Genomic DNA, 21,569 nt, shown 5'->3' on the forward strand with positions numbered 1-21,569 from the left:
AGGGACTGACCAGTTGAACTGCCAATCAAAAAGAACGTCCATCCTCTTAGGCCTGGACTCCTACTGAGTTCAAGCAAGCAGGGCTACTCCAACACCTCATGTGAGTGTTTATTGGGATTTTTTCGTGAACTGCCATCATTATTAGTTATCTGAATAGATACTGTGTTGGAATTCTAAGCCGCATCTCCAGCAATGATGATTCTGTGGATTTATTCTTTGCAAGATAAATTGAACTCAGTAAAAATATACCTAAATCCTTCCATGGATAAACAGCTAAAAATTTTGACATGTGATACACAGGATGAGCATTAACATTTTATTTTAGTTAAGAAAAAGTTTCGCTCTGAAGAAATCAAGGCCCTGAGCCACTCTATATAACACTGTCAATATTGAATGAGCACATAAGGAACTTTTTTTTTTAAGGTTTTTTACTCGCACTCTTTCTACAACTTAATCACCCAAAAATTACTTCTTAGCCATAGCCCTATCTTTTCCCAACTTTGTCAGTGTTGTCCATAACCTTGGCCCTTCACCTCGTTTTCCCACAGAAAATATTCAAGTTGTTTACAGTAAAAGCAGAATTAAAAGGGAAAAATACAGGGACATATTTGGTTTTGAGTATTCCAAAACTAAAACCCTCTAAAAGGAATTTAAAAATTGCATTTGGTTCCATTCCATGAAAACACATCTGACAGGGTGAATTTGTTAAGGACAGTTTGAAGGGCAGAAGTGTTGGATAAAGATGATCATATCCAGCCTTACCTTTGTCCGAACCATCTGCTGAGGGAAGCCGCTCATTGCACTCATCAGCCACGCCTCCAAACTCTTGGCAAAATTCCGAATAGCTTGAGTCAAGGCACCTGAAGTAGTACCAAAAATTAATGGCATACCTGATGGAGTTGCACGAGATGATGTTGTTCAAGCATGACCACTCCTACCCTCCTCCCTCAGTCGAGGGGTACGAGGACAGGGCATGGAAACAAGGAGCAAGGTTCCCTCCTCCCAGCAGTGAGTTCTACAGAGGCAATAATGGAGTCTGGAGAGATGGCACAGCGCTCGCATGTGGTATAGGGCATAGTGAAAGATACTGAGTGTGTGCATTTGTTATTTTTGAATTTCCAGTTCTCAGTACCATAATTCTGTAGCCAGCACTGGGCTAACCAAATCCAACAGACAGCAAATAGGAGACCCATCACATATCACATCGACGCAACTTAGTGAAGGATCTTTAACGCTGGGTCAGCCATTCTACCAAATCTAAACATGGGGGGGGAGCTGGAGACATGTTGTGCTCTATGAAATTTGGACTATAGCACTATGTGCACTAGAAAAAAACTGATCGATACAAATTTAAATTTTCGAAAAATGCAGCAAATCTTAATTTAAAAAAAAGTAGGCAGACTGAGGGTGAGGGAGAAAGTCAAGGGTTGAGAAGAGGAGGAACTTGTACTACAGTGCCACTAGCGGACGGAGCTGCACCTTGATAGACCAAGAGTGTCAAAAGTTGTTGCTGTGTGATTTTTCCATTTTAAAATGTTGGGCTGTGGTTTTGTCTTTATAAAGTGCCGACATAGTTCAAATTTCAATTCAGAAAGCAAACTTACATGGACAGGAAATCCTGTGAAATAAGTTATAAATGGTTTTATCTGTAAAAGCTCCTGGTCTGTGTGGTAATATCCACTACTTGTATCAGATTTTGGTTGTGTGGCGTAAAACCGACTAAATCCAGTAAGCAGATTACACAAGTCAGATTCATGGTGACACATCTCTACAAGGCCAGAGTACACATTACAGAAACAAAAACAAAGTACTAGAAATACTCAGGTCTGGCAGCATCCGTGAACAGATTGGTAAAGGCGTTGCCATGGCGATGCATCAGGGAACAGTTAACTGCCAGCCAATTCAAACCGGGCAAGTCAACTGATTGGTCAAGGCATTGTCATAGGGAAAGGACCAGGGAATGGTTGGCCCCCAAGCTTTCGTTTAGTTGAAAAAGACACAACAGGTGGAATTTTCCCATCCCGCCCGTGGCGGGTTTCGTGGTAGATGGGAGTGGAGAATCCAGCAGCAGGCAAAAAGTTGCAAACCCGCCATCGTAAAAACAGGTTGCAATTCTCCTGACGGTGTGTTCATTGCAGGTTGGTTATCCCACAAACGCCATTTGTATTCAGTAGAATGCTCATTAAAACAGCTGCTCACCGGAATCGTGCCACGCCTTTCAATCTTGCATCATACCAGGGAAAATTACATCGGCCTCAAATCCGTTTGAAAAGGGGTGCTGTGCACAAGTCGGACCTCAGTTCACTGGTAACTTCCTGGTGAGTGGAACATACCTGCCTTAGCGCTGCGCCGGTCTTGTTGCAATGAACGCCACTCTGCTGGGGCTGTAGGTTTGGACTGTTACTGCTCTTTGCTTTCATTGTCCCGAGGAGCACCACCGGACTGTGGTACTCTTGCAGGCCTCCGCTTTCAGAGACTAGCACTTCAACCGGGGGTGGGCTGAGGGGCGAGGGTCAAGTTGATGAACAGGAGAGGGGCAAAGGGGAGGGAAGGCAGTGGAATGGTAATGAGAAGGAAGGGCAAACACAAGGGAGGGCCTTTCTGGGGTTGCCCTCTGTTGCCATAGAAGTGAGCAGGAGTCTGCTTAGGAAGAAAGGGAGGAAGACCTTGCACTGAAAGCCACTTAAAGCCAACGGCTTCATTAGCACTGTTAAAGGGCTACTCAGAACTCAGTGGCTACACATCAGTCGCTGCATCTCAAGAGTAAAACAGGAATGCAGAATTTGGGAATTCAGGCAATACTGAAGGAGGCAGAGCTGCATCATATATGGCCGCCGTATTCCCAGAGTACCATAGGCTGCTCTCTCTCAACAGAGACACGATTGGTGGTGAGTTTAACCTGAGGGTCAGCACACCTCAGGCGAGGGGCGAAGTTGAGAAGGATGACCTCAGCTGGTATGGGAATTGGACTGCACTGTTGGAATCACTGTGCATCACAAACCAGCATCCAACCAGCTGAGCTAACTGACCCCCTGTCATTCCATCAATGAAGGCCTGTCATATGTTCACCAGATTTGACACTCCTAATGGGTCAAAGGGCATCCACTCATTGACCATGAACAACTGATTGGTCATTAATATGCCACATCAGAGATTGGAGCATAGAGCCAGGTTGGGTCACTCATCTTACTTAAACTTTAGCATCCCATGCAGGGCTCAAGATGTTACATATCTGTGATCTTGGTCACCTCGATGTGTCTGCCAATGTCTCAGGGACAAGGTGGCATCAGTCGCCATGCAAGTAGGGCAGGAAAAACTATGGACCCTTACAATCTCCAAATGTGTCATCTTCTGAGCTTCACTTTCTTGTCTCTTGAATCATAAATGTCTTCAATATTTCCTTTCAGAGAGAAGGCAAAAGCAGATATGGATCCAGGGCTCAATGCTGCCTTTGTCAGGGTCCTAATGCAATGTAGGAGGCAAAGGAGAAAGGTGCGGCTCAGCACGCAGCTCCAGCAGGAGGGACATGGTCAAGCAGAGCCAGAGCATGAACAGAAGGTTCAGGAGGAGACCCTCAGACAATGGAGATGAATCACCAGACCTCGGGTTTATTGTCCAAGAGTCTCCTATTTACAAATGAGAGAGAGGCAATGCCATGCACGTCTGCACTTGTCCCGAGCTCTGGTACATCACATATGCCACATTCTCCATGAAGACCTGACGCCACATGGAGTTGAAGGGTATCCCCTGCCAGTGGCTTTGAAGGTGACCACTGCACTCAATTTCTTGGCCTCTGCTTCTTTCCAAGGGTCAACAGGTGACCTGTGCAGCATCTCTCAGTCCACAACACATTGATGCATAAAGGAGGTGATAGATGCCCTTTACAGGAAGGCCCATCATTATGTCAGGTTTGCTCTGGATGAAGAAATCCAGGCTGCAAGATTCACCAGCCTCACCAACATCTCAGGCTTCCCTACATTGCAGGGTGCAATAGACTGCACCCATGTGGCTATACGCGCTCCATAGCAGCAGCCCCCTAATGTTTATAAACTGCAAGGACTATCATTCCATCAATGTACAACTGGTGTGTGATCACCAGAAGCACACACTGCACGTTTGGCACCCTGGGAGTTGCTATGACTCCTACATCCTGAGTCACTCCCAGGTACCTGAGATTTTTGAGGGGCCATTATGTCTGCAGGAATGGCTGCTTGGGGATAAGGGGTACCCACTGAAACGCTGGCATCGCCCTCAGTACAACACTACTCACCGCTCCAGACGCTCCCTTATAGAGCAGACCTTAGGGCTTCTGAAGATGTGCTTCAGTTGCTTGGACGGCTCAGGTGGCTCACTCCAATACACTCCCGACAGGGTTTCCCACATCATCGCAGTGTGCTGCGTCCTTCACAATCTGGCAATGCAAAGAGGTGAACCCCTGCCAGGGGATGACCAGGAGGAGGATGAGAGAAATCGAAGGATGAAGATCCGTAGGCCCAGGAAGCTCAGGTGTGGTGATGTGCTGCTGAGGGTCAGTATGAGCGTGATCACGTGCCATGGAGGAGGAAGACGGGGAAGACGTGCCCGTGATACGATAACTGCTGACAGGTTCCAGGAAGAGTAAAGTTAAGTGAGGGGAAATGGCCATATCTCTCCTAGCCCTCAATGCCATTTACTTTCATCTCAGGGGATGTTCACCCACTTGCAGCGAGAACGAGTCCCACATTCACACTCGCACATTCTGGCCTCATGAATCGCCAGGCCATGATCTTTGCTTTGGTCCATGAGGTCCTGTTTGTGAGTTCACTTTGGGAACTAAGAGTCCACTTAGGAACAAGAGCTATGAGAGAGAAAACTTGAAGCCTTTGCCACAATCTAATGATGCAAACACTGCTGCAACTGAGGTGAGGACATGCCGAGGGATCTCCTCCTCCCGTGCATGTCTTTTCTTCTGCCACTACCACTGAGGAGAGACACATGCTGCTAGATTATCAATGCTGATGGGCTGTCCTCACTCAGTGATGTTTCTTCAGAAAGAAGGTTTAGAAATGTTTACATCACACGCTTCTGATAAAGGTGTAAACAAATCTCCCTGACATCTCTCAAGGGTGCAGAGACTAGCTCAACTGAGGTTGACATCACAGGAATGTGAATCTCTCAGTGGGACACTATTACTGAGTGGGAGAAAGGCTAAACCTTGAAATAAGAGGATTCCAAAGAACATAATCACAAGGCCTTCAGTTGACAGGAACATTCAAATGCATTAACAAAAGTGCAATTTATTTACATGTCTAGCATACCCATAATCCAAAAGTGACATCAATTTTTCTTAACTTTCCTAACTCTAGCGCTATGCCTGGGTGCAGCACCGACATCTGCAGCAGAGGTGGAGACAGCCTGCTGACTGCTACATCCTGATGTCTCTGATGACCTTGGCGGACGTCCTCTGGTGGCTCTTGGCCTGGAGGGCCCCAAGCCTGATAAGAGTCACCTGCTCAGGTACAGTAGCGCCCTCGGCGACCCGGGAAGCTGGAGTGGACAGGGTCACAGGCAGAGGGGGCTGTGAGCGGCTGCACACCCTTGGAGTCTCCTGAGAGGAGGTCCCCAGGTTGTCCAGTTGACACACATCCTCTCTGTGGGTGCCCAGGGGCCCCACCCTGACTCCTGCAGGAGATAGTGCACCTGGAGAGGGGTCAAGGTGCCTCGTCCCCATGTCACTTACATCTTGATGGCGCCCACCAGGGTGTGTGGCCATGGAGTGCAGGGCTGAGCGCAAATCCGGCAAGACCTGCTGGACCAAGGTCTCCACGATGGTCACCAACCTTCCCATGGTGACCTCGAGGCTCTCGCATGTTGGAGCCACAACATCAGACAGAACATGGACGGACTCCTTCATCGTTCGCTCTAGTCTGCTGAATGACTGTCGAATCTCTGCCTGATGTTCTGCCGCCTGTTGTTGCATCTCCAGCATTCAGTTGGCGGCTGCTTCCAGAGGCTCATCATCTGACTCAGACCGAGCGGGTGGGCTGGTCTCCAGCAGCCCTCTGAGTATCAGAGACCTGGGCTGTTCCTGCCTCTGACTGCTGTGGGGACGTGTCAGTGAAGTGTTCTCCAGAAAGTGAGCCCAAGCCTAATCTACATCTGTGCCCCACCAACATGTGTCTCGCTGAGCTGGTGGAGGGTGCGTGTGAGTGTCGTGACGGTTCTTCCAGAGCTTCCTCTTCGGATGAAGTCCAGGGGCTCACACTGGTGGTGCTGGACTGGCTTGGGGGCTCAGTCTGCTGGTGCCTAGAAAATGGAAAATAGAGTTTCAATTACTGAGCATGAGCTAGATAAGACTGCACATGACTCACTGTGAATGTCAGGATTCGATGAAGTGATGGAGCTGTGATCCATACTCAGTTGCTGCGAGAGGCCGATCTCCCCTTCCCCACAGGAGCGATTCCTGCCCTCCCCAGCCAGCTCGGCTGCAGCCTCCTCACACTCAGTGAGGGCGACAATGCCAGCCGTCCCTCCCCTGGTCTGCGCTCTCTTGTGCCTGTTGTCCACCAGCTTGGCCTGTATGAAGAAGAAAGGCATGTGGTGAGAAGGGATGGGGCAGAGGTTGGGTGAGGTGCATGTCCCCTGTGTGTGGTAAGCCCTCCCCAGAGGGGCCAGAGGATGAAGTGTGAGCAACATGATAGATGGGATGGTGGTGATGTGAAAGTCTTGGTGGGAGAATGAGTGTTGATGTGACCCCCCGCTAACAGTTGTGTGGGATCCCTGAAGGGAGTAGCCTTTTGTGTGCATGATGCCATGATGAAAGTTGCATATTGGGGGGTGTTGAAGGATGATTTACCCTGGCGGAGCAGATGAGATCATTCATCCTCTTTCTGCACTGGGTGGCACTTGGGCTGCAGGTGCCAGCCATGCGGACCTGCTCCCAGGCTGGAGGTGAGGCTGCTGTGCTTCCTGCACCCATCCCTGGGATAGAGCACCTGCCTGTGTGCCTGCACCCCTCTGATCAAGGCCTGGCAGGCCTGGTGCGTGAAGCGAGGTGCCGCCTTCCTCTTCAAGCTCTTGGCCTTCCTCTTCTGTCTGCCAGACATCTCTGGTGAGCTGGAGAGTGAGAGATTGTGTGTGGATTGGCGTTTAAATACGGCGCCCAGACCTTCAAACCTGCTAGCTGATTTGGGGGGGGTGGGGGGAGGAGAGAGAGACAATCAGGGTTGCCTGCTAGAAGGTACATATATTCACACACAGGGGGCCCTGTCCTTTGCAAACAAAAAAAAGAACAAAAGGGCATTGCGCCTTTTTCAACTTAACAAAAGCTTGGAAGAACAGTCATTCCCTGTTCATTCTCCATGGCGATGCCTTGACCAATCAGAGTTAAATTGCCTGGTTTGAATTTAAACAAAAGCTTGGAAATTAATTGTTCCCTGATGCATTCTCCCTGGGAATACCTCTCTCAATCAGGATCCACTTGCCAACCAATCAACACTCTCTTCTTATGTTGTTCCCTTTGAGATTTGGTATTCTTGCAAATCTGTCCTGATTGACGAATGCAAGATGAAAGGCTTCGACAGCATCTCTCTTTTTTCAGCAATACTCGGGAATAGAAGTGTTCAAATTTATGAGGGATTTTGAGTAGAAAGGAAGACATGTTTCCCCTGGCAGGGTGTTGATAACCAGAGGACACAGATTTAAAAGAACCAGGGGCAGAAGAGGAGACATTAAAAAATAAACAGCCTGTTATGATCTGGAATTGTAACAATAACTTTCCAAAGAGAATTTGATGTGTACTTGAAAAGGAGAAATATGCACAGTTATGGAGGAAGAGTAAGGGAGTGGGATTAATCATACATATCTGACACATGACATGGTGGGTAAAATAGCCTCCTCCTGTGCTGTATGATTCTATGGAACTATCAGACTATAATAAAAACCAAACCAATTCATGTCCTTTAAGGAAGGAAACCTGCTGCTCTTAGTCAATCTGGCCTATATGTGATTCCAGTCCATACCAAATGATTGCTTTCTTAACTATGTTCTGAACGGGCCTAGCAAGTCCCTCAATTGTTTCACCACCATCTCAAGGCAACATTGATGGTGACACCCACATTCCAAGAATGAATTAGAAACACGGACAATTTCTAGGTCTTAAGGAGATTGGTTTAAGAAAACAGCTGCAGACAGGCAGTGCTCAAACCACGAACTAAAAAAAATTCAAAATCATGTGATACAAACAGAAAAGATTCTGGTAAGTGTCTCAAAAATTAGAGCCAGGGTCTCAAATTGAAGTATCTTTATTTTTACTTCACTAGCCCGTCTCTAATCCCCACACTCCCCCCTTTCAAAATGATGTATTAATTTTAATTTGCTTTTATTTTTCTTTACTGTTTGCTTACTTTTTTTATTTGTCTTGCATGTTCCTATTCTACAGATTCCTTAGTTTTTGTTTTTGTGTTGCTACAGATTCCTTAGTTTATTAGAACCTCATCGTATATCTTTATAACTTAATATTCAACTTTTTCAGTTTCAATCGAACATTTTCCACTCTGCTTGTCCCCTTTATTTTCTCTTCAAATTCATAAGCCTTTATTTTGGTTCTTCCATTCTTCACTGCATGGGAGGCAGGTGAAGTACAATGAGCAACAGGCAGCACAGTGACCACTGGCATTGAGGTCTGAAGGGACTGAGAGTTGGGGCTGGTAGTTTTCTGATAATCCAGTATCTTAGGGGTAGGAAAGGTGTTCCAAAACCCACAGTCAAAATCTTGGAGAATAATGAGACTTTGCATGTCTCCCGAGGCCACTATGTGCATCCAGAGTAACTGAAATGAACCTTAAAGGAACTGATCAGTCAGTTACTATCATCACTGAGATAAAAAGCTGATGTTGGTAAGTAACCATGAAACAGTCAGATTGTCATAAAAACCCAACTGGTTCACTAATGTCCTTTAGGGAAGGAAATCTGCTGTCGTTACTATTTATGACTCCAGTTCCACAACAATGTAGTTGACTCTCAAGTTGAGAGTCTGAAGAACTCTGAAGAACACAGCAAGCCACTCAGTTCAGAAAAACTAGGGATGGGAAATAAATGTCAGCCTTATCAGTGCCATCCACATTCAGATAATTAATTTAAAAAAGCTCAGTGTGTCAACTGTTTGGGGGTTGCGAGGGTTTGAAAATAGAAGTACAATAGCAAAGAGCAATAATCACAAGCTACTCACTGGGGACGGGTCGCAGTACATCTGGGATAAGAATTTCCACCAGTGCCTGGTACAGCACGTGATCACAGTTCCTCATCCATTTAATAATGGGTTCAAACTTACAGAGGTTGATGAGTTTATCTTTGGGGAAAACAGCCTCACTCTCCTCCTCACTACACAAAAATGAAAAACAGAAAGCAACTTCACAACTAACACAGCAAATAGAAACTCAACATTATATAGCCAACTGAGTTGGACCCATTTATTTCACACTGCTGCAGATCCATGTGATAAATGTGGCATTTAGCATCTTTGATATACCTTTTACCCATGAAGAGAAACCAAAAGCCAAGTTTGAAACCAAACATTGAACATTAGGGAACTAGTATTGAGAATAAATAAATTCCTCAAAAGGTAAAGAACTTTAAATCTCTTCTAGGATTCAAACATTCACTCCCTCCACCAGTGACGCACGGTAGCAGCAGTGTGTACCATCTAAAAAATACGCTACAGGAACTCACCAAGGTTCCTTAGACAACGCCTTCCAAACCTATGGCCGCTACCATCTAGAAGGACAAGGGCAGCAGATAGATGGGAACACCACCACCTGCAAGTTCCCCTTCAAGCCACTCACCATCCTGACTTGGAAATATATCGCCGTTCCTTCACTGGGACAAAATCCTGGAACTCCTTCCTTAACAGCACTGTGGGTGTACCTATACCACATGGACTGCAGCGGTTCAAGAAGGCAGCTCACCACCACCTTCTCAAGGGATGGGCAATAAATGCTGGCCTATCCAGTGACACCCACATCCCCTGAATGAATATATATTGGAAAGAACAATTCCCTTCTTAACCAGTGATATATTTTGCATCTCCAGCCAGGATTGTGTATCTCAGCACAACAGATAATCAATCACAGCATGTATAACCTGAAGATGTATTTTAAGTGAAAATTTCAAATCAATCCCTTATGTCTCAGCCCTATGCAAATACTCTCCCATTAGAAGCAACAGTCCTTTACAGCACCACTTGATTCTGTGAGCAACTGCAACCCTGGTACAAACAAGGGTGATATATCTAACATCCCTGGACCTCAGTCATAAACAATTCAACACTATATGTACATAAAGCAGTGCAGCAAGAGAATGTCCCCAGCACATATCCCTCGCCTCCAAAAGAAAGCAAGCAAGGGTCTGGTGCAGCACCACCTCCTCCCAAAGGCACAGCCCAGTACTACCACCACCTTCCCTTCCTCGGTACAGCCCAGAGTGCACACTGCTGAATCACAAACTGCATCCATGATTTTTCAACCATTAAAACTAGTGGCTAATTGTAGGTAGTACACCAGCATTTGACAACGCAGACTCCCAGAAGGGTGGCTCTATGACAGGAACTCACACTTAGAAGATCAGCCCTTCTAGTTTAGTCAAATAATCAAAGGATTGTCACAAAGTTTTGTAATTTTCTTACCTCACTGAAGTGACAGAAGCACCATCATTGGGTGAAGGAGTTGAATGCCAAAAAGTTTGCCAAAGTTTTTCAATGTAATGAAACTGAAGATTTATTACAACATCCAACATTGCCTGTAAGGGAAGCCATCATTTGTTATGTGGGGTGGGATAGGTAATTAAAACTACATGTCAGAAAAAGCATTGCAAACCTGAATTGCATTTTCAGAAAACCGGTACTGCTGCTTAAGGATGCCATTATCTAGACTGCTAACAATGCAAATAAATAAAAGTTAATATTTTTGAAGATCAAACTAACTTGTTGCACCTAAAATAGCTATAAATGTAAATATAAATATTTTGATTATCATCAATTCATTGCCCTATCAAAATGTACATACAAACCACAAGATTGCCCAAGTTGTAACTGAAATAAGAATTTCTCTTTATCTTGGCATAATTTGAAAATCTAGGGTTGAAAATGGAGGCAAAGCAGGAGATATTCCGTCAATGAAAACCAAGAAAGACTGATCATAAACAAACTGATTATAAATTAGATGATCAAAGACTATAATTGGGACAGTAACTCAGCTACAAATCTGTTAAAATGGAGGCAGCAACTTCAGCTTGCAGTCTTGCACAAATTGAACATTACTTCTTGCTTTTACATTCTGCCTCTAGATATAAATCCAAGGAATCCATTTGTCTTTTTTTAATTGCCATAAATGGTTGTCAGATTTGATGACCAGTGTATCTGCCCACCAAGGCCCCTTGTACTTTAACTGTAATACATATGAATTAGAAGTAGTAGGTCACTCGGCCCCTCGAGCCTGCACCACCATTCAACAAGATCGTGGCTGATCTGATTGTGACCTCAACTCCACATTCCCACCTACTCCCGATAACCTTTTGCCCCTTTGCTATCGAGAATATATCTACCTCTGTCTTAAAAATATTCAAAGATTCTGCTTCCGCCGCCTTTTGAGGAAGAGAATCCCAAAGACTCATGACCCTCAGAAAAACTCTCTCATCTCTGTGTTAAATGGGCGACCCCTTAATTTTTAAACAGTGACTGATAGATCTAGATGCTCCGCAAGAAGAAAAATCCTTCCCACATCCACCCTGTCAAGACCCCTCAGGATCTTATATGTTTCAATCAAGTCGCCTCGGGGATTAACATTGACCCCTGCAGCAAAGAGTGAAAGTCCAGAAGGCTGTGTTGCCTGCCCAGTGCCAGGTTCGGGGGATCTACTCAGGGCTGGAGAGGAGCTTGCAGTGGAAGGAGGATCCAGACGTCATGGTCCATGTAGGTATCAACAACAGAGGCAGGACAAGAAAGGAGGTTCTGCATAGTCAGTATGAGAAGCTAGGTACCAAATTAAGAAGCAGAACCTCAAAGGTAATAATCTCCGGATTATTACCTGAGCCACGTGCAAATTAGCATAGGGCAAATAAGATTAGAGAGATGAATGCATGGCTCAAAGACTAGTGTGCGAGAAGTGGGTTCTGGTTTGTGGGGCACTGGCACCAGTGCTGAGGAAATTGGGAGCTGTACCGTTGGGACGGTCTACACCTGAACCGTGCTGGGATAAGTGTTGCAGGATGACAAGGATTGGGTCCTGAATACAGAGGGATATATGACAATCAAGAAGGATAGGAAGCTAGGTAAAGATGGAAGGATAGCATTGTTGATAATGGATGGCATTGGTTTGAGATGACCTTGGTTCAGGAGATCAGGATGTAGAATTGGTTTGGATGGAGATGAGGAATAGTAGGGAAAAGTCACTAATGGGAGTGGTCTACAGGCCCCCTAACAGTGACGACAATGTAAGACAACGTGTACAAGGAGAAATATTGGGTGCTTGTGATAAAGGGACAGCAATACTTGCGGGTGATTTTAATCTACATATAAACTGGAAAAATCAGATTGGCAGTAGTAGCTTAGATGGGGAATTCATTGAATGCTTTCAAGATAGTTTCTTAGAGCAGCACATTCTGGAACCAACCAGAGAGCAGGTTATATTAGACTTGGTATTGTATAATGTGACAGGATTAGTTAATGATCTCAGAGTGAAGGCACCCCTAGATAGCAGCGACCACAATATGATTGAATTTTACATCCAGTTTGAAAGGGAGAAGAGTGGGTCTAAGACTAGTATTTTAAACTTAAATAAGGGCAATTATGTGGGCATGAAAGCTGAGCTAGCTGAAGTGAATTGGGATACTAAGTTAGGGGATCGATCAATAGAGAAGCAGTGGCAAACATTTAAGGGGATATTTCAGAATACTCAGAATAAGTATATTCCTACTATAAAGGAAAATTCTAAGGGGAGGACCCACCATCTGTGATTAATGAAGGAAGTTAAGGAAAGCATCAAAATTAAGGAAAGAGCATATAACTCTGCAAAGATGAGTGGCAGGTCAGATGATTGGTCAGAATATAAAGAACAGCAGAGAATGACTAAAAGGTTAATCAGGAGAAAAAATTAAAGTACGAGAGGGAGCTAGCTAGAAATGTAAAAACGGATAGCAAGAGTTTCTACAGGTACTTAAAAGGAAAAGAGTAATTAAAGTGAGAGGTGGTCCTCTAGAGGGTGACAGTGGGGAGGGAATAGTTGATAATAAGGAAATGGCGGATGAAGCGGACAAATATTTTGTTTCTCTCTTCACCATAGAATAGACAAAAAACATTCCAGTAATAGCTATAAGTCAGGAGATGGAAGGGAGAGAGGAACTTGGTGAAATTACAATCACTAGGGAAGCGGTACTGAGCAAACTGATGGAGCTACGGGCTGACAAGTCTCCGGGTCCTGATGGACTTCATTCTAGGGTCTCAAAAGAAGTGGCTAATGAAGTAGTACATGCTTTGGTGTTAATTTTCCAAAATTCACTAGATTCTGGATAGGTTCCATCAGACTGGAAAGTAGTAAATATTCAAGAATAGATGGAGCAGAAAACAGGAAACTATAGGCCAGTTAGCTTGACATCTGTCATGGGGAAGGTGTTAGAATCGATCATCAAGGTTATAGCTGGGCACTTAGAGAAACTCAAGGTAATTGGGAAGAGTCAGCATGGTTTTGAGAAAGGGAAATCATGTTTAACCAATTTATTGGAGTTCTTTGAAGGGCTAACACGTGCTGTGGATAATGGGGAGCCAGTAGACGTGCTGTAATTGGATTTCCAGAAGGCATTTGATAAGGTGTCACATCAAAGGTTATTGAGGAAAAGAAAAGCTCATGGTGTAAGAGATAACATATTAGCATGGATAGAAGATTGGCTGTCCTGCAGAAAACAGAGAGTATGCATAAATGGGTTTTTTCATGATTGACAGGATGTGACGAGTGGAGTCCCACAGGGGTCTGTGCTGGGGCCTCAACTTTTTACAATTTATATCAGTGACTTAGATGAGGGGAGCGAAGGCATGGTAGCTAAATTAGCAGATGACACAAAGATAGTTAGGAAACTATGTTGTGAAGAGGACATAAGGAGGTTGCAGACGAATATAGATAGGTTTAGTGAGTGGGCCAAAATTTGGCAGATGAAGTAGAGTGTAGGAAAACGTGAAGTTGTTCATTTTGGCAGGAAGAATAAAAAACAAGAATGGCTGCAGAATTCTGAGGTGCAGAGTGATCTAGGTGCATGAATCACAAAAAGTTAGTATGCAGTTAGTAATTAAAGCGGCTAATGGAATGCTATCCTTTATTATAAGAGGAATTGAACATAAAAATAAGGATGTTATGCTTCAGTTATGCAGGGCATTAGTGAGACCACATCTCGAGTACTGTGTGCAATTTTGGTCTCCTTATTTAAGGAAGGATGTAAATGCGTTGTAGGTAGTTCAGAGGAGGTTTACTAGATTGATACCTGGAATGAGCAGGTTGTTTTATGAGGAAAAGTTAGTTAGGCTGGGCTTATTTCCATTGAAGTATAAAAGATCCTGAATGGTATTGAAAGGGTGGAAAGGATGTTTGCTCTTGTGGGAGAGTCCAGAACTAGGGGGCACGGTTTAAAATTAGGGATCGCCCTTTTAGGACAGAGGTGAGGAGAATTTTTTTCTCTCAGATGGCTGTGAGACTTTGGAACTCTCTGCCTCCGAAGACGGTGGAGGTGGGTCATTGAATATTTTTAAGGCAGAGGTAAATAGATTCCTAAGGTTATCGGCGTTAAATGGGAATGTGGAATTTGAAACACAAACTGATCAGCCATGATCTTATTGAATGGCAGAGCAGGCTCGAGGGGCTGAATAGCCTACTTCTACTCCTATTTCGTTAGTTCGTATAAAAGATTTTGAGGAACAATTTTTCAGGGAAATTACAGTGAGGTACAAAAATTAAATAGTAGTATTAATGGGCAACTTCAATTATTCTAATATAGACTGGGATAACAATAGTGTCAAGGGCAGAGAGGGAGATGAGTTTTTGAAGTATTCAGGAGAATTTTCTAGACCAGTATGTTTTTCGCCTAAAGGGGAAGGAGGCATAAAAATAGAAATCCTGGAAACACTCAGCAGGTCAGGCGGTATCTGTCAAGAGGAAAAAAGTTAACGTTTCAGGCCAATGATCTTTCCTCAGAACAGTTCTAATGAAAGGTCATTGACCTGAAACATTAAGTCTGTCTCTTTCTCTGCAGAAGCCGCCTGACCTGCTGAGTATTTCCTGCAGTTTGTTTTTATTTCAGATTTTAAATCTTTGCAGTATTTTTCTTTTGTAATGACAAAGGAGACATTGCTGAATCTGGTTCACGGGAATGAGGTGGGTCAAGTGGACAGTGGTAGTAACCGGTGACAGTTGGTGACAACCTTTAGTGAAGAGCGATTGTAGTACCATAAGGCTGGGTTAGTTATGGAAAAGGACAAGGAGCAATCCAGAGTGAAAATACTAAATTAAAGGAGGATCAGTTTCAGTGGGGTGAGAACCAATCTGGCCCACATAAATTGGAATCAAAGATTAGCAGGCAAAATTGTAGCAGAACGATGGGCTGCCTTTAAAGGGGAGATTGTACACTTGAGTACATTCACACAAGGGTAAAGCTAGAGCTCCCTGGATGACAAAAGAGATAGAGAGTAAGCTGAAGAAGATAATAATACAAATGAGACCAGGCTGAATATAGAAAGTTCAGAGAGTTAAGTGTAAAAGGAAATCAGAGAGGCAAAGAAAGAGTATGAGAAGAGACTGGCAGTTAACCTAAATGGGAACCCAGAAGTCTTCTATGGGCATATAAATAGTTAAGTGCTTTTAAGATGATGTGAAGTCAATTAGGGACCAAGAAAGGAATGTACTCATGGAAGTAGAGGACATGACTGAGCTACTAAATGAGTACCCTGTACTTTGCATCTGTCTTCCCTGAGGAAGCAGATGCTGCAAAAGTCATAGGAAAAGAGGGAGCAGTTGAGATACTAGATGGGCTAAAAATTGATAAAAGTGGAGATGTTAGGGAGGCTGGATCTTCCCTCATGATTGCAAAACAATTAAGAAAAACTTCCCTTCGTTAATGGGATACGCCAGTGTTGAACTTCAAAGTACAGGTTTTGTTCAGGCTGGGCAATGTTGAGACACATAAACTTTTATCATTAAAGTGTATCAGGGAAAGGATTCTCCACACGATAAGATATAAGCGTAAATGAATACAAGATTTAGCAGAACCCCAACATCCCAAAACAAGGCAGGGCATTAAACAGTATGAGAACACAATAATCATCTTCTGCATTGATCCTGAAAAGGCAACAATGTGGGGTTTAATTTGAAGCACCCACCTCTTCCCAACTGTGCACCCAACCTCCTATCACCCAGTATACCTCACCTCACAGTGCTCTCTGTACAAAGTCTGTAATGTCTTCACTTCATTCAGTGTGATATCCTCCGGCAAAGGAGAGCTACCAATCTCTGCATCAATAAATTCTGGCAATGCACGAGACATATCTATTGGAAGCAACAATAATTAAAGAACGTTAATAAACATATAAATGTTTTTATATGTTTATGCATAATCACTTTAATGCTTATAGTCTCTGTACTGGCACTTCCAGGTGTCATACTCAGCCAGACTGATTAGCAATGTTTCAAATTTGCTACAAGACACAAAACATGATGCTTTTTAATTCATAGTATCATCAACTCTTGAACATATTACAAACCTTGCGGCACATTTCAGTTCAGGTTTTAATCTGTGATTATGTCTAAAAAAAATTAACACAATGTTAATGCATGCCAATCAATAAAGGCAAGCACAGAGAGAGTTGGAAAAATATCTGCTGTAAGCCAAAACATGAGGAAAGAACTGGAGTGTCAAGGATATAAGTAGCATCTCAATGTGGGAGCACTCTGTTAGCGTTGTAGTTGAAGCAGCTTTACATGATGTTGGAAACCCAACACATTTAAAATGAGGCCCCCAATAACCTGGAGAGGGTTAGCTCCTTCTGAAACCAACTGTATGAGATTAATTGACTGACCCAAAAACTGCTGGTGGTGTTGGCTCTGTGCAGCCACAGATTGCTCTGGGGTTGTTGGAGCTGCATGTTGTCCATTTCCAGGCATATTGTCTCCTACACCATCTAACTTCTGCATAGGTTTAAACCTAAAGACAAAAGCACCAAAACTTACAAAAAGGAAACTATATGAAGATACCAGAAATAGTGACTTTACCTTACATGGCCAATTTGTTTTAATTCAAGAGAGAAAATAATTAGAACTACTAGGTTATTCAAATAAAGCAGTTTACAAATACAAATATTGCCAAGCCTAACTGTTTTTCACACATTTTTAAGTATGATGCCAATTAGGCCATTTTTTAAAGTTAAAATGCTGTTGAAAGAAAGCTTCATTTGATTCCTTTTCTTTACAGCTGAATTACTGCAAGGGGTTAACACAATTTCAAACATAAAAGGTATAGGTTCAGTCAATCAGTGCTGACCACTATTATTTAGAATTATACTCAACAACTATCAAGCTTGTTATATGCTGCGATTGTACCATCACGCAATGACCTTGAACCTTGCACTTATGGCCTATCCTTAATCCTGAAACTACAGTTTGGTTGATGTTAATAGTGGAGTTGCCCGTATGCAGTCCATGAAATGGAGGACCAGGGTCCATGGGTGAGGTTTGGATAATGGGATCTTGGGATTGTACCTTGGCTGCTTGGGTTCTAGATCCCTGTGGTTCTTGGGTGTCAGTTGAGTAGTTTGTGTCAGTAGTGAGGCTCTGGGATTGTACCTTGGTTGGGGATGTGTGTGTGTATGTGGGCGAGGTGGGGTTCAGGGTCCTGGGGTCACTGTGGCCCCTGGGCGTGGGTTGGGTGGTGGGATGCTAGGGTTTTACCTTAGCTGAGGATTGGGGTCCTGGGTGTGAGATAGCTAGTAGGACGCTAGGATTGTACCTTTGTTTCTGATGTACTGGTTGTTGCCGCATTGCCATGTACTGCATATCCTCCTGTAAACGGTTCAACGGTGAATCGGGCTTTAGACGAATCCCATAATAATGGTACTTAGAATTTCCCCTGCAACACAGGAAAATGATATAAATCTAAAGATAGTTGAAGGAATAAACAGTGAATGCCACTGAGAGCAGCTAAAGTGAAACATGCACAAAAAAATCATTTTCACATTGGAAACATTTCAAGGTGTCATTGCAATAGAAATACTGGATTTATATCAAATAGGTTCTCAACAAATGAGTGCTGTAGTACTCCCAATAAAGCACAGCCATTTGATTCTAGTCTCCAAAATTTCAGCCAACACATTACTAGACTTGCTCTGCAGTGGCATAATTAATGACTTTAGGTCTTTTAAGTTTTGTGAAGTATTGGAGCACTGTATAATTTCAGATATCAAGGCTGATGTTCAAACTGAGACTTCAATGGGAAACAAAAATATCTATCACTCACAGTCAAGTGTAGCAACTGGCTCTTTATTAGATCCAGAATAGCTAAAGCAACTTTGACCTCAACAATGCTGCCATGGGAAAAGGTTCACTGGAGGCCAAGTTCAAACAAGGCTGTATTTCCAACATGCATTTATGTTGATGAGCAATCTTTTTTTTACCCTGACCTTGTTCCCAGTCTTCTGGTCCTCAGCCCCATGAACACAGAACGAATCAGTTTGCCAAAAGAAGCTGCATTAACGGGGTCGAGCTTCTGTTCTTGGCAGTGCCGCAGGTAATGGTTGTAGAGGGAGCTCCGGGGGAGGCTAACTCCCTCAGCAGTTTCATAGTTATCGAGGAGCCACTGAAGCTGCATTGAATAGAGACAGTGTGTCACCCATTCATACTGTACACAGTTAAACTAAACCAACTTTAGCACACTTTAGTTACTGGTCAGTTCACTAATATATGAGCACACAAAATTCTGATGAGTTTGCTAAGAGTTAAATAGTAAGCAATTAAAACAATTTTGACTGCAGCTGCATTTCCAAGTATTGCCCACCGCAGCCACTTTCGCTAAGTTGAAGTAAAGTGCACTTTTACATTCAAATATTGTCTCCTGTGTTGCATGGGAAAATAAAGATTACCTGAAGCCTTCAACCTTTTACCAATCCAACTTATCCACCATACTGTTGGGAGTAAACTTGTACCTGGTCTATGACTTTCTGTCAAAAATTAAAATATAGGGAGAGCATTCCTTTAAGGTTTGAAGAGCTGGGTGGGTGAGAACTGTATGTGAAGGATGTTCCTTAAAGAATGAAGATTACCCTGCAAGAAAAGTGTTCGTCCTTCCATAGATCACAACCTCCACACATCTACAGACCAGCCAATTAGGCCAAGTGAGTAGAAGATGCTTGTGTTGGGCCAGTCCTATCAACAGACAGTGTAAAGCTAAACATTCAGCGAATGATAAGAAAGAAATAGGAACAGGAGCGAGCCATTTGGCCCCTCAAGCCTGCTTTGCTAGTGCAGTGTTTCACTATTCTTATTCTTGCCACACCTAACGCTAACATTCACTGGCTACAGGGGCCCATTTGGCTGCAATCATGATTGGACTGCCTTCCATGTTGATGCAGCATTTGAATCGTGACCATCGAACAGCAGAATGTACAATCCCACTACTATTACTGTGACCAGTTAAATGCCAATCATCTCAGGGTATCATTGCAGGGTAGTTCCTCAGGGTAGTGTCTAGGCCCTATCATCTTCAGCTGCTTCATTAATGACCTTCCCTCCGCCATAAGGTCAGATGTGTGGATGTTTGCCAATGATTGTTGTGATGAAATGGTTTCAAAGCCTGAAATTTTTTGAGACTGTCCCTAACTGAAATAGAAGCTCAAAGGCTAGGTTTCTGGGACAGGTATGTTAATTGATATCCCTGCTGCGACATCAGCAGTTGTCAGAAGCTAGGAATCCTGTGGCGATTGGCTCATTTCCTGATGTGCCAAAATCTTTCTGCCGCCTCCAAGGCGCAAGAGTGTGGTGGAATACTCTCCACTTTCCTGGATGAATGTAGCTCCAACAACACTCAAAAAACTCAATATAATCCAGGACAAAGCAAGCTGCTTGATCGGCACTCCACCCACCATCTTAATTGTTCATTCCCTCCACCACTGATGCAAAGTGGCAACAGTGTGTACTATATACAAGGTGCCCTCCAGCAACTAGCCAAGCCTCCTTCAACAGCACCTTCCAACCCACAACTTCTACCAACCAGAACAAGGGCAGCAGATGCATCTGAGTCAGTGCTTTTCAGAGTTAATACTTTTGCAGTGCATCCTGGAATTGAAAATGGAGAGAGATCATCAATTCCCACGTGCACATTGCATGATGATTTGGTCAAGTCATGGCTACCACAGGCAGGGCTGACAGGAGTGGGGGACCCTGGGTCAGTGGCACCTAACAAAATAAGGAGACCTTATATCGCCCACAGGATATTCAATCTACAAGGGACAACCATTTGCTCATCACCAGGAGGAATGTTCAAGTCCATGCCTTCCATGTTGGGTAGAAATCCTCAGAACCTGAACTGTCTGGGATACAAGCAATGCAGAAAGGAGACACTGAGCTTGCTGGTGACAAAGTAGCCTTGTAGGAGCAACTGAGGAGTCACTTATCAACTGTGTTGAACATCCACAATGAACTATGTAGTACCCTGGCAAAATCTAGAAAATTGTGAAGACGTTGCTCCAAGCAGAATCACATCAATATCCTGAGGCAGGATTGATTCTGCTTAACAGTGGCTGTCTAATCAGAGGCCAAAAGTATTTTGGACAGATGGTTTCCTTAGTATCATTTAGTGCTGACCTCTCAGCTGTAGGCCCTGAATAAGTGAGGAGTATTTTTTTTAAAGCAGTGATTGCTCCAGGATTAATGAGTGCCAGGATCTCCACCAATGTCATGAGTCAAGTCGAAGAGTTTAACCCAAACCATACTATCTGTGGATCAAAAATATATACATTTTAAATTGCCATTTACATGCATCCAAATGTTTCAATCCCTCTTCCAAAGTGTTGCTTCTATGCTAGGGCTTTATGGGTAGCGTTTTTCATTTGATTCAAGACAATGAGTGTCTGCAGGGTGATCGATAATGAGGCGGAAATGAGGGGCATAATAGCAGAGTCTAACTTAATCTTCGGTGCCTACCTACACAAACAGGAGTTATCAGAACCCTGGCCAATATTACCCCAGTATAGGGGGTTTAATTCATTTGCAGGACCTCTAAAACTGATGGGAAAACCTTTGCCATGTTGCAGTGTTCCCTCTATCCAGCTCCACCTGTCCCACCCCCCTCAAACAGCTTATATTTCACCTCATTTCTATTTTTCTTTAGTTCTGATGAAGAGTCATACGGGCTCGAAACGTTAACTCTGTCTTCCTCTCCACAGATGCTGTCAGACCTGCTGAGCTTTCCCAGCTATTTTTGTTTTTACTTCAGATTTCCAGCATCCGCAGTATTTTGCTTTTATCTTATTGCAGTGTGAATGAGTCTGCTTTTGTGAACAACAAACACTG

General features: G+C 43.7%; 1 protein-coding gene across 7 annotated transcripts in view; it reads right to left on the reverse strand.

Annotated features, from left to right (window-relative positions):
- LOC144688703 (DNA-binding protein RFX2-like) overlaps window positions 1-21,569 on the reverse strand; it is a 911,596-nt gene that overhangs the window by 808,558 nt on the left and 81,469 nt on the right. For 6 of the 7 annotated variants that reach the window (XR_013578459.1, XM_078555566.1, XM_078555562.1 and 3 more), the window contains 7 exons: window positions 18,683-18,864; window positions 18,013-18,132; window positions 17,087-17,211; window positions 16,438-16,556; window positions 10,661-10,773; window positions 9,209-9,360; window positions 763-890 (listed from right to left, as the gene is read on the reverse strand). Coding sequence is in view for 6 of the 7 variants with exons in the window: in XM_078555566.1 (XP_078411692.1) it covers window positions 763-890; window positions 9,209-9,360; window positions 10,661-10,773; window positions 16,438-16,556; window positions 17,087-17,211; window positions 18,013-18,132; window positions 18,683-18,864 (939 nt within the window). In the remaining variant the exon portion in view is untranslated. The remainder of the gene's footprint in view (window positions 1-762; window positions 891-9,208; window positions 9,361-10,660; window positions 10,774-16,437; window positions 16,557-17,086; window positions 17,212-18,012; window positions 18,133-18,682; window positions 18,865-21,569) is intronic. The other variant, XM_078555565.1, reaches the window with a different exon arrangement.

The sequence above is a fragment of the Cetorhinus maximus genome, chromosome 13 (genome assembly GCF_964194155.1).
Source record: "Cetorhinus maximus chromosome 13, sCetMax3.hap1.1, whole genome shotgun sequence".
Classification (NCBI taxonomy): Eukaryota; Metazoa; Chordata; class Chondrichthyes; order Lamniformes; family Cetorhinidae; genus Cetorhinus; species Cetorhinus maximus.